This window comes from Rhinoderma darwinii, chromosome 5 (genome assembly GCF_050947455.1).
Source record: "Rhinoderma darwinii isolate aRhiDar2 chromosome 5, aRhiDar2.hap1, whole genome shotgun sequence".
Lineage (NCBI taxonomy): Eukaryota > Metazoa > Chordata > Amphibia > Anura > Rhinodermatidae > Rhinoderma > Rhinoderma darwinii.
The window spans coordinates 57,831,599-57,844,840 of NC_134691.1; the positions used below are offsets into that span (position 1 = coordinate 57,831,599).

Sequence of the window (13,242 nt, forward strand, 5' to 3'; positions counted from 1 at the left end):
ACATACCGTATAGTTATTTACTGCAGCTCACGTGGATGCTGTGCACATAGACGGATTGCAGGTCATCTTGTCTTCTACTCCAGCTTCAACAAGCCTTAGGACTATCTGCACTATATCTACTGCTGTGCCCTTGGGCACTATTAGGGTATGTTCACACAGCCTATTTTCGGACGTTTTATGGGCCGTAAACGTCCGAAAAATTGGAAGCAAAACACCTCCAAACATCTGCCCATTGATTTTAATGGTAAAAACGGCAACATTAAAAAAACGGCCGCGAAAAAGAAGTGCAGGTCACTTCTTGTGAAATTTTTGGAGCCGTTTTCATAGACTCTATAGAAAACACCTCCAAAAACGGCCGTGAAAAACGCAGCGAAAATCGTGAGTGGCTTAAAAAAAGTCTCAAAATCAGGAGCTGTTTACCCTTGAAAACAGCTCCATATTTTCAAACGTTTTTGAGTTTGTGTGTGAACATACCCTTAGGGTATGTTCAAACGGCCTATTTTCAGCCTTTTTTCGGGCCGTAAACACCCGAAAAACGGCCGAAAAATCGGAAGCAGAATGCCTCCAAACATCTGCTCATTAATTTCAATGGGAAAAACGACGTTCTGTTCCGATGGGCAGTTTTTTTACGCGTCCGTTTTGAAAAACGGCCGCGTAAAAAACGCCCGTGAAAAAGAAGTGCAGGTCACTTCTTGGGACGTTTTTGAAGCCGTTTTTCATAGACTCTTTTGAAAAAAGCGCCAAAAACAGCGAAAAACGCGAGTGGCTTAAAAAACCGTCTGAAGATCAGGAGCTGTTTTCCCTTGAAAACAGCTCCGTATTTTCAGACGTTTTTGACTCAGCTTGTGAACATACCCTTATACTGCACAAAACTGGTTCATTTTAAAATGCTGATTCTTTTATCCATGTACTAGGGGTGATTGAGGTGTTTCAGGTGTATAAATTAATAATTGTCTGTCTAAGGTGATTGTATTTAACTTTTTTTTTAGACTACAGACCCATTCAGAATACCCACAAGTTGTGTTGTACACATACATTATTAGTGCAAACTTTCAGGTCTACCACCTGGAGCAAATATCTTAAGATAAGATATTAAGTTAAGTCAACTGCGCTATTGATTCCGTCAAAAAAACTGAACCCTTTCACAACAGTGAAAAATGGAAACCTTTAGCAAAGTATCCGTCACCATTGAGATCAATGGTGATGCAAACAAAAGCTAAGGTTTCCATTTGCCTTTCCGCTGAGGGGTTCCCCCGACGGAAAGCTCCAACGGAACCACAAAACTGTGTGTTTCAATTTTTTTTCACTTTTTTAATTAACTTTATTCAACTTTTTTTTAACTTTTGTACTAGTCCCACTAGGGGACTTTATTATGCGATCATCCGATCGCTTTAATCAGAGGAGTAGCTAGGTTCTCCAGCACCCGGGGCAAAGATTCAGTTTGGCGCCCCCCAACCTCTTTCCCGACATCTCCTTTCCCCTCGCCGTGTATGTTTTCTCTACCAATCAATGACGTGTCATTTCTTTTCCACATTTCTCTTTATGTAACTCGAGCATAAAAACATTTGTACATTTTACAAGCAATATAGTTCTATACACAACACCAGAACCAAGCTCAGTACATATATACAGCACCAGAACAAAGCTCAGCACATAAATACAACACCAGCACAAATACAGCTCAATTTAGTGCAACCCCTGCCGTATAGGTATGTACGGCGTAAAACTACAGCTCCCAACATGGCCCGAACAATGGTAAGGATGTGCTGGGAGTTTCTGTTTCACAAAAAAGAAATCATATCATAATCACTCCACCCATCATCTCGCTGCAGATCATACAGTGACTACATTACTGATTAGAGGCAGAATAAACATTTACATTAAGTGACTCACCGGTGACGTCTCAGATTCTAGTTCTTTTTCTCCATCCGGTCCAGACCTCTATGATGACTTCTCCCGGTCACAGCCCATTTCTGCAGTTTGCCGCTCAGATGTCTTCAGCTTCTCCCTTTTCCAACATTTCTACACCTATAAACAAAGATAAAGTTCTCATTATACCACACACTACGCCCCTAAATATAATAGCGCCATACACTGCACCTCTAATTATAATAGCACCATACACCGTGTCACACACACACACACACACTGTGCCCCCTATAGATAGTGCCTGCCATAGAGCCCCATGTAGATAGTGCCCCCCATAGAGCCCCCTGTAGATAGGGCCCCCATATAGCCCACCCCTGTATATAGTGTCCGACAAATAGCTCCCCCTATAGTGCTCCACAGATAGCCCACCCCTGTATATAGTGATCCACATATAGTCCAGCCCTGTATATAGTGCTCCACATATAGTCCACCCCTGTATATGGTGCTCCACAGATAGCCCACCCCTGTATATAGCCCCCCTGTATATAGTGCGCCATAGATAGCCCACCCCTATATATAGCCCCCCTGTTGATATAGCCCAGTATATAGCCCCCCATAGATAAAGCCACTTCCCCGTAGATAAAGCCCCCCTTGTAGATAATGCCACACACTTTTTTATTACAATAAAATAAACTATTCAAACTCACCTTAATCCCGCTCCCACGCCGGCCGGCAGCAATGGAGACCTGCTCTCTTCTGCGCAGGTCTCCTGGGGGTTGAACGAAGCGTCTATGAAAGGCGCTGATTGGCTGGGCAGGATGATTTTCCCTGTCAGTCAGCGCCTTTCAGCGATGGAAGCGCGATACCGCTTCACTCGTGGAAAAGCTGAATGGCCGGGCACGGAACGTACCCGTCCATTCATTGCTTCTAATTGTACCTGTGTCCTATAGACACAGGTACAATTATAGTGCAGGAGGTGGCAGTGCTGGCGCCCCCTCTAAGTTGCGCCTGGGGCACATGCCCCGTCTGCCCCCCCCTAGCTACGCCCCTGCTTTAAAACGGCATGACCTAGCAGGCATTCACTACAGGCAGACCTGGGGGCCTTTATTAGGCCCCCGGCTGCCGTAGAAGACACAGACACTCGGCGATCTTATCGCCGTGTGCCGGTGGGATGAGAGGGAGCTCCCTCCCTCTCTTCAAAACAACTCAGATGCGGCACTTGCTATTGAGCGCCGCATCTGAGGGATTAAACGGGTGAGATCGATACTTAAATCGATCTCTCCCGTTCGAGCAGGGATGCCCTCAGCCCTCAGCTACCTCTGGCAGCTGAGAGCAGGTAGATTTAATGGCTCCCTGCTCTGTTTATTTATTCTGATACAGCTCCGTGAAAAGGCTATTGCATCAGAATAAAGCCCATTAGTGGCCGCCGTGAAGAGACGTATTGGTGGTCACTAACGGGTTAAACTCACCCTCCGGGAAAAAGATGAGAATGTTTTCTTTGCCAAGCACTCATCATAACAAAGTTATGTATAGATGGTCCCCTCTGTTTCAGAGATTCCATGGGGGTCTACAGTACATGGCAGAGAGTTATTTCCTGTACAGGTTCCCAGGCAGCTCATGACAACCGCTGCTCGGGACCTGAACATGCAGCCATAGTATGAAGACCCCATAGATCTCCATATGGCCGGAACCAGGTAAATAAAACTGGTGGAGTGAATGCCTTCCCTCCAAACAAAAGCAGCAGTTTTAGCTTTTTCCCAGAGGGTGACTAAGTAATTCAAAGGCAGAGTTCAGTGTATAATTTCCATACTAGCTCATTCCTCCATGTTACAGATGATTTATCAAGGATTTACTGTATTCTGAATTGCCATATTTAGTGTCAGGAAGGATTTTTTTTCCCTAAGATGAAGACATTTGGCTTCTACCTCATACAGTTGTTTTATCTTCCTCTGGATCAACAATGCAGGATAATCCATTGACCTTTATGGATTTATGTCTTTTTTAATATTACTATATTACTATGTTACCGTGTACATATTTTTTTACAGGGTAGCTTCTAGAAGATATTCACGTCTGACATAAATTAATATCCCAAACACATTTCTTGACCAAATATTTTTTTATTACTAATGTTTATACAATGGAGTCACAATTTCCTATTCCTCTAATAGCCGATTATATCCTCCTAGGTGCATGACATCATCAGAGAGGATATTACACTAGATCTTAGGAAATATATCCTGAAGGGAATTCCATTGCATTTGGGATCCTGAATACAGAACCTACATTGAGAGCGCTGAGGCCGCTTGATGCATGAGCTAACAGATATATTGTACAATAGTGATCCTGATCAAATCATTTATCTTTCAGATATGATATCAAGGCTCTTATAGGACGGGGGAGCTTCAGCAGAGTGGTAAGAGTTGAACATAGAGCTACTCGACAACCATTTGCCATCAAAATGATTGAAACAAGAGCCAAAGAAGGCAAGGAAGTTTGTGAATCAGAGCTTAACATCCTCAGACGGGTCAGCCATCATAACATCATCCAGCTAATTGAGGTGTTTGAGGCTCATGACCGCGTGTACATGGTGATGGAACTAGCCACCGGTGGAGAACTGTTTGACAGAATTATTGCCAAAGGATCATTTACTGAACGAGATGCAACCAAGGTCCTTCAGATGGTTTTAGATGGTATAAACTACCTCCATGGGCTTGGGATAACACACAGAGATCTGAAACCAGAAAATCTTCTTTATTACCACCCTGGGGCTGACTCAAAAATATTAGTTACCGATTTTGGCTTGGCAAACTCTGGTAATAAAGGAGGAGACTGGTCAATGAGGACAATTTGTGGGACTCCTGAATACATTGCACCTGAGATTATTTTGAGAAAACCCTATAGTAATGCAGTGGACATGTGGGCTCTTGGAGTCATTACTTATATTTTACTAAGTGGATCTATGCCCTTTGAAGATGAAAACCGAACAAGACTTTATCGGCTGATCCTTAAAGGCAAATATAGTTACTTAAGTGATGTAAGTATACAGAGTGTGTCGATACATTCTGTAGATCTCAATATTCCATTTCTCTGTACTGGTTATGTGCTATGTTCAGTCACACCCATATATCTTTCATGACTTAAAGAGGACCTATCATATCACCTGACATATCTGCTTAACCCGTTAGTGACCGCCAATACGCCTTTTCACGGCGGCCGCTAATGGGCTTTATTCTGATGCATACGCCTTTTCATGGCGCTGCATCAGTATAAATAAACAGAGCAGGAAGTTGTTAAATCTCCCTGCTCTCAGCTACCAGAGGTAGCTGAGGGCTGGAGGCATCCCAGCCCTAACGGGGGAGATCGATATCAGTATCGATCTCACCCGTTTAACCCCTCAGATGCGGCGCTCAATAGGCGAGCGCCGCATCTGAGTGGTTTTGGAGAGAGGGAGGGAGCTCCCTCTCATCCCACCGACACCCGGTGATAAGATCGCCAAGTGTATGTGTCTTCTATGGCAGCCAGGGGCCTAATAAAGGCCCCCAGGTCTGCCTGTAGTGAATGCCTGCTAGGCTATGCCAGAGGCATGTCCTAGCAGATGCCTGTCCGTTTTAAACGGACAGGCAATAATACACTGCAATACAAAAGTATTGCAGTGTATTATAAAAGTGATCGGATGATCGCATATTAAAGAGGCTCTGTCACCAGATTTTGCAACCCCTATCTCCTATTGCAGCAGATAGGCGCTGCAATGTAGATTACAGTAACGTTTTTATTTTTAAAAAACGAGCATTTTTGGCCAAGTTATGACCATTTTTGTATTTATGCAAATGAGGCTTGCTAAAGTCAAAGTGGGCGTGTTTAAAGTAAAAGTCCAACTGGGCGTGTATTATGTGCGTACATCGGGGCGTGTTTACTACTTTTACTAGCTGGGCGTTCTGACGAGAAGTATCATCCACTTCTCTTCAGAACGCCCAGCTTCTGGCAGTGCAGGCACACAGCGTGTCCTCGCGAGATCACACTGTGACGTCACTTCCTGCCCCAGGTCCTGCATCGTGTCGGACGAGCGAGGACACATCGGCACCAGAGGCTACAGTTGATTCTGCAGCAGCATCGTCGTTTGCAGATAAGTCGATGTAGCTTCTTACCTGCAAACGCTGATGCTGCTGCAGAATCAACTGTAGCCTCTGGTGCCGACACCACGATGCAGGACCTGGGGCAGGAAGTGAGTGACGTCTCAGCGTGATCTCTCGAGAGATAAGGACATGTCGTGAGTTTTACGCAACGCACCCGCGCTGCGCAAAATTAACGCACTGTCTGCACTGCACCATAGCCTAATATAGGTGCATACGACACTCATGAAAAGCAGGCGCTTCGCACGCACGTATATTACGCTCGTGTAAATGATGCCTAATACTGAGGGAAATCCGCTGTTCTGCTAATGATATGTCTTCTCTATGCATCAGCATGCAGCGCACGGCATGTTTTCTGATCACACAGCGGGAAACGGCATGTGAGTACAAAAATAAAAATTACATATTTCTGAAATAGCGTCTTTCAAGGTATTTACGGATGACTATAGTTTAGGGGGATTTTCAGATGGATTTGTGGACTATGTTTGACTAAACTAAAATGCATCATTTTTGTGGGAAAATAATTTTGATCTATATGAGCAAATAGGGAAAGTAAGCTTATATTCCTTATCCGAATTTCTAGAAGATCATCGCCCGTCGCAATTTTTTTATTTTCTATTCCGATTTTAAAATTGCATCACTTATCTTCTGCTTATTCTGACGTACAGCCTGTATTGGGGTAGGGACACACATGGCGTAAACTCTGCAGATTTTCTGCATTGAATTTAATTGCGGAACATCCGCAGCGTATTTCAGTAGAAGTCCACACACATCGGAAAATATAAGTCAAGAAACTGTTCATAAATTGACCTGCGGTGTGTTTTTTTAATCTGCAACATGTGAATTTATGCTTCGTAACCGCTGCTCTTCTGTTGCTGGGTTTTCCCTATTGAATTCAATGGGGAGGTAAAACCTGCAAGAAATAGACAAATTTTGTTATATTCTGTCGCAAATATCACAATTCATGAAAAAAAACTAGTTTTGCTTGAAAAATAATAAAGAGGCTCATACTTACCCCCGGCCGTTGTCATAGCGACTCGTTCCACTGTTCTAAGTGCAGCCCGGCCTCCTGGGATGAGATTTGTGTGGATGATATTTGTTCAATTCTCATCCACTCTGCTGCTACTGTATTATGCTGCGGATTTTCCACAACGAAATACGCAGTATTTACGCTACGTGTGAACTGACCCTCAGGCTGGGTTCCCACATTGCAGATTTTGCATGCATTTATTTTTTCGCCAAAACCATAATTAGATCTAGGAGAACAGACCTATAAGGCCTTTCTTTATATATTTCTTATGTTTACGTTCCGTTCCTGGTTTTGGCTACAAAAACGCATGCAAAATCTGCACTGTGGGAAACCAAACTTAGGCTGGGTTCCCACATAGCGTAAACGCTGTGGAATTTCCGCAATGGAATTCTGTGCGGAAATTCCGCAGCATTTACATTAGCAGCAAAGTGGATGAGATTTAGAAAATGTTAATAAATTGACCTGCAGTGTGGAATTGAACTCCGCAGCATGTCAATTTATGCTGCGTTTTTGTTGATTTTCCGATGCGGGTTTTCCCTATCTAATTCAATAGGGATGCAAAACCTACAACAGAAAGCCAAGTGTTGCGACTTTTGCAGCGTATTCGCAGTGATTACACAGCAAAAATTGCAACTATGAAAAAAATTAATAATTATACTTACCCAGAACACCCTCCTTCTTCCTGCAGTCTGGCCTCCTGGGATGACGTTGCATTTCATGTGACTGCTGCAGCCAATCACAGGCCTGCAACGTCATCCAGGGAGGCCAGAGCGACATCAGAAGAGAGAGGTGCTAAGTATGAACGACTTTCTTCCGCAGCGGAAATTCTGTCTGAAAACCTGCAGCACAATGTGGTGCGATTTTTCGGAAGGAATGTACTGCGGATTCCAGGTCTGCAGAGGAAAGCGCTCATACTTACCCCGTCCATCTTATTTTCACGTAGCCTGTGACTGCAGAAAGAAAGAGAGCGTTCTGGGTAAGTATGTGTTTTTTCAGGATTTGCGATTTTTGTGGCGTATTCACTGCGATTACGCTGTAAAAGTCGCAACACTTGGCTTTGTGCTGCAGATTTTGCATCCCCATTGAATTTAATGAGGAAAACCCGCAACAGAAAATCAACAAAAACGCAGCATGTTAAATTCCACACCGCAGGTCAATTTATTAACGTGTACACTGCGTTCTTTTTCCACAGCATGGGCATGAGATTTTCTAAATCTCATCCACTTTGATGTTACAGTAAATGCTGTAGAGTTTCCGCACTCAATTCCGTTCCAGAAATTCTGCGGAGTTTACGCTACGTGGGAACCCGGCCTTAGGGCCTGTTCACACGTTGCGTAAATACTGCGGATTTTCAGCAACGGAACTGGTTGCGGAAAATCTGCAGCAAATACAATAGCAGCAAAGTGTATGAGATGAAACGAATGTCATCCACATGCTGCATATATACTGTTCAGAAATTGACCTGTGGTGCGGAGTTTTATTCCACAGCATGTCAATTGTATTTACGTAAACACTTATTTGTTGAGCGATTTCCCATTGAATCCAAAAGAGATGTAAATCCCGCATCAAATAACAGCTGTTCCGTTTTTTTTGCAGCGGGTTCGCAGTGATTCCGCCACAAAAAAAAACGCAGCTCAGAAAACAAAAAATATATTATACTTACCTAGGAGTCTGTGTCCCTTTATCCCATGTCCTGACACCCGGGACCCCCACTGATCAGCTGTTTTGAATGGGCTGCAGAGCTCACACTGTGACTCGCCGACATGCTTGTAGCGGGGGTTCACACTATTCACACTATTACAGCCTTCTCCCATTCATTTCACAGGGAGAAGCTTGTAATACTGTGAACCGCCGCTACTTCTGTGTCGGCGATTCAGTGTGAGCAGTGACCGAAATGAAGGGGAAGCAGCGCTCATAAAAGCGGCCTCGGTCATTGAGCAAGCGAAAAACTGAGCGAAAATCACTTTTTCTGCCTCCCATTGATGTCAATTGGAGGTCAGAGACGGAAACACGGGATGAAAGAGCATGAGGCTTTTTCTTCCCACTGAAAAAAAACACCTCCGCCTCCCATTGCAGTCAATCCGCGTCAAAAACAGCGCCAAATAAACTCTGTGTGAACTAGCCCTAAGAATGATGAAATTCAAGAGGGAAGACCCTGTGGTGAACGACTTTTCAGCTGACACGTTCACACGGCGTGTATTTGACGCATTTTTTGGCAGATTTTACATGCCGAAAAATGCGTAAAAAAAACACTTGATTAAGCTGTCCATTTACATCAATGGGAAAGTGAGCCATTAGTACATACAACGTGCCTTATTACGCAAGCGTTTTTTTAAAAAAACGCGTTGGGTCAATTTTTTGGGTGCATAAAATGCGCCAAATGTTCCTAGAGTCAATGGGAGTCCTAATTACGAGACAAAAAATCTGCAAAAAGCACACACAAAACACGTAAACACTAGTGTATTCAACGTTTACATGTCTTGTTTTTTGAGTGCCATGTGCACATGCCCTAAGGGAATTATTTTTCATTGACGTCTAGTTTCTATTGCGGCGCAGGGGAGAAGACAGAAGTCTGCTATAGGTGAGTATAAGATTTTTTATTTTCTTATGTCTGTGTTTTTTTGAATACTTTATTAGAGCTTTAGTAATGGCAGTTGTCCAGTACCCACCGCCACCAGGGGTATTGGGAAAAGCCAGGTACAATCCAGTACCCGACCATCTGGAGTGATGGTCGGACACTAGGGCGACCGCGGGCTGGTACTATGAGGCTGAGTAGAGACAAAAACCGTGGCCATTCCCACCCTTGTAATCCTAGCCTGCGACTGCTTTATTATATCTAGCTGGTTCCAAAAATGGGGGGACCTCACATCATTTTTGTAAATTATTTATTCATATTTATTTATTTTTTTAAAACCGATCTGTGGTCCCCCCATTTTTTTATAATCAGCCAGATACAATAAAGTAGCAGCAGCCTAGCATTACAGGGTGGGAAGGGCCATGTTTTTTGGCCCTTTCCAGCCTCATAATACCAGCCTGCAGCTGTCCCAGTGCCTGACCATCACTCCAGATTGTACCCGGCTCTTCCCGATATCCCTGGTGGCGGTGGGTACTGGGGTAATAATGGGGGGTTAGTGCTAGACATTTTACTGGTTAACACTAAGCCCAACTTAGGAATGGATGTCGTCAAACAGACAACTGCCATTACTAAGGCGCTAATAAAGTATTAAAAAACACAGACCTAAGAAAATATTTTTATTGAAATAAAAACTCCCCCACAAGAAACTCGATAACCATTTTATTTAAAACAAACACGTAGATCATTGCAGTAGTCCACTGAATCTACGACGTAGTCCAACAAATCTACGACGTAGTGCAATAGGTCCAGCGGAACCTATAAAACAAAAAATAAAGTTAGCAATATAGCACGCACCCCACCCCACAAGCACCTTCCCACACACACAAAACCTCACGAGCACCCCCTAACCCCCGCACGCACCCCGCTAACCCCACAAGCAACCCTTCACCCCACAAGCACCCACATACCCAACCACACCCCCCCCCATAAGCAAGTGCACACACACACACACCTTACCTACTGTGCTGCCAGTCTTCAACAAAATAGGGCAGGATTTCCCCCTAAATACCAGCTTCTATGCCGGTCGCTGTGAATCGCGCATGCCACAGAGCATGCGCAGTTCAGTAGGAACGGCAGAAGCATAGGAGATAGTGTCAGCTCCCGACTCTATTTCCTATGCAGTGTAGCTGCCATATTACATCTGTGTATGTGTCGTGAAGAGACTAGTAAGTAGATAGTACTTACTAGTAGATTAGTTCACTGATAGTAAGTAGAGATCTTTAAAAGGATGACTAAGGGCCTGTTCACATCACCGACCCTTTCCGCTGAGGGGTTTCATCTGAGGTTTCCATCGGGTTAACCCCTCAACGGAAAGGTAAACGGAAACCTTAGCTTCTGTTTCCCTCACCATTGAACTCAACGGTGATGGAAACCTAGCTAATGGTTTCCGTTTGTCACCGTTGTGACAGTGTTCCATTGTTCTTGACAGGACCAATAGCGCAGTCGACTTTCCGTTGAGGGGTTAACCCGAATGACATCTCCGACGGAACCCTTCAGCGGAAAGGAACGGTGATGTGAACACAGCCTTACATTATGAAGCCTAGAAATCACTCCTTTTGTGTTGTCTTCTCTTTATCATAACTATCTAACCAACATCTCCCCCCTCAAGTTGTCTTCAATTGTACTCTGATATCTCCATTGTATAGGAATATTTATCATTATCATTTATGTTATCATGAATTATATAACTACTATTTTCTCAAAAATAAATAAGATGTACATTTTTTTTTCCAGCCATGGCCAAGTGTTTCCAATCTTGCAAAGGACTTTATAGACCGCTTACTCAATGTAGATTCCAAAGACCGTTTATCAGCCAGCGATGCCATCCAACATCCATGGATAAAAACTATGGCAGCTTCATCATCCATGAAGAATCTTCACAGATCAATCTCACAAAATCTAAAGAGAAGAGTCTCATCTCGGTGTCAGAGCACCAAGTCAGAGCAGTCAATGAAGTCCGGCAACTCCAACAAGTCCCGGTTGATGAAAGAGATCATGGAACGCAATATGCGTTATCATGCTCATGTTGTGAGCAATGAGGCTTTGCAATAAGTATTTGACACAATGTTATACCTCTTCCACATATTTTTTTGATTGGTACGTCTAGTTTACTTATCACTCATAGACTTTGTATATGAAAACTTCACATTTAGAAGTCTCAAAAACAATAGTTCCAGTCCTCATCACTAATATTGCTAAATTATCCTTGTAAATAATGTAACGTCAAACCATGTATATATACTACTCGGCATATCCTGGATGTTATTATGTGTGTGTTTAAGGTGGGTGGGGGATGGGGAAATAGGTGTTGTTTATACTTAGTTTTATATGTTCCCATGACAATGGACTATGTTATTGGAAATGTCAGTTTGTTAAAGTATTCCTATACTTTCCAAAACATTCTGACTTGTCGTCAGTGGGGATCCGAGTACTGATACCCTCACCGAACGCTAAAATAAATCAGCAGAAACTTTCCGTGAAAAGCCGAGCAGAAATTAAGCTGCACAACTCTCACCTGAGCGCTTCTGCCACTTTGTTTTAGCGATCGGTGGGGGTCTCAGTGCCTGGACACTCACTCCTCAAAACTTCTGACATGTCAAAGGTTTTGTTTTTTTAAAGAATAGGTACACTTTAACTGATTTTTGTATTTAGTTTTTCTTTTTTTATAACTTATTGCTTTACTCTTTTCCTGTTTTCTGACAATTCTTTATAAAATCAGCTGGAAAATTAAGATTTATATTTGTAATATTTTAACATGTGCATACTCTAAGTTATATGTCCCTTTAGGGTGGTTTCACACATAGAATTTTTGGGAAAAACGCGTTGTTAAATCTATTTTTACATTCACGGTCACATAAATTCTGTATTATGGTATAATAAGTACATACCAATGATACAAGACTTCTGTACACTGTGATTGTCCTAACCAAACTCTGTGGCTAATTCATAATCCCAATAATTCACTTGTGCGACGGTTTGGTGAAGAATACAATAGTATAGTGCAGCAGCTCACAGTTATACAGTTGTAGAACTACAGGTACGTTACTAGTCATAAAAGTCCTTTCACCACTAGACGTCCACACTATGGATATTTACGTTCTAGCTGCCGATGACCCGTGCAGCTGTAAATAAATATACATGGTCTTCTTTAATGGCAGATCACGCTGCATAGTGCTCTGACACGGTCAGCCCGATCCTTCGTTTCTCGGGATGTCGTCCCCAATTAATATTCAAGAATAGACCGTAACTCACTTTTATACAGAACCTTCTTATATTTCATCAAAATATGAGCATCAAACGTGACGCGTTTCGGCTCTGAGTCTTTTTCAAACGTATATATTAAAACATGTATCATGGCATTTTTAAATAGCCCACTCGGCACATACTATGACGTCACATCATAGTAACCATACAAATAAAAAAAAATTAACACATGATAGTCAAATACAGTCGCTGACAAGTGTCATGAATCAAGTGGATTAATCTTCATTCATTAAAATCCTTTTGAAGAACAATATTTAATAAGGTATCTGGTCATTATCATAGATTATACCCGAAAACCCTGCTCATCAGCG

At 42.9% G+C, this 13,242-nt stretch overlaps 1 protein-coding gene across 1 annotated transcript in view; it reads left to right on the forward strand.

Annotated features, from left to right (window-relative positions):
• LOC142651393 (serine/threonine-protein kinase H1-like) overlaps positions 1-12,358 on the forward strand; it is a 36,107-nt gene extending 23,749 nt beyond the window's left edge. Inside the window, exons 3-4 of the mRNA XM_075826035.1 lie at positions 4,240-4,906; positions 11,402-12,358. Coding sequence (XP_075682150.1) covers positions 4,240-4,906; positions 11,402-11,719 — 985 coding nt within the window. The 3' untranslated portion in view covers positions 11,720-12,358. The remainder of the gene's footprint in view (positions 1-4,239; positions 4,907-11,401) is intronic.
• Positions 12,359-13,242: the final 884 nt, after the last annotated feature.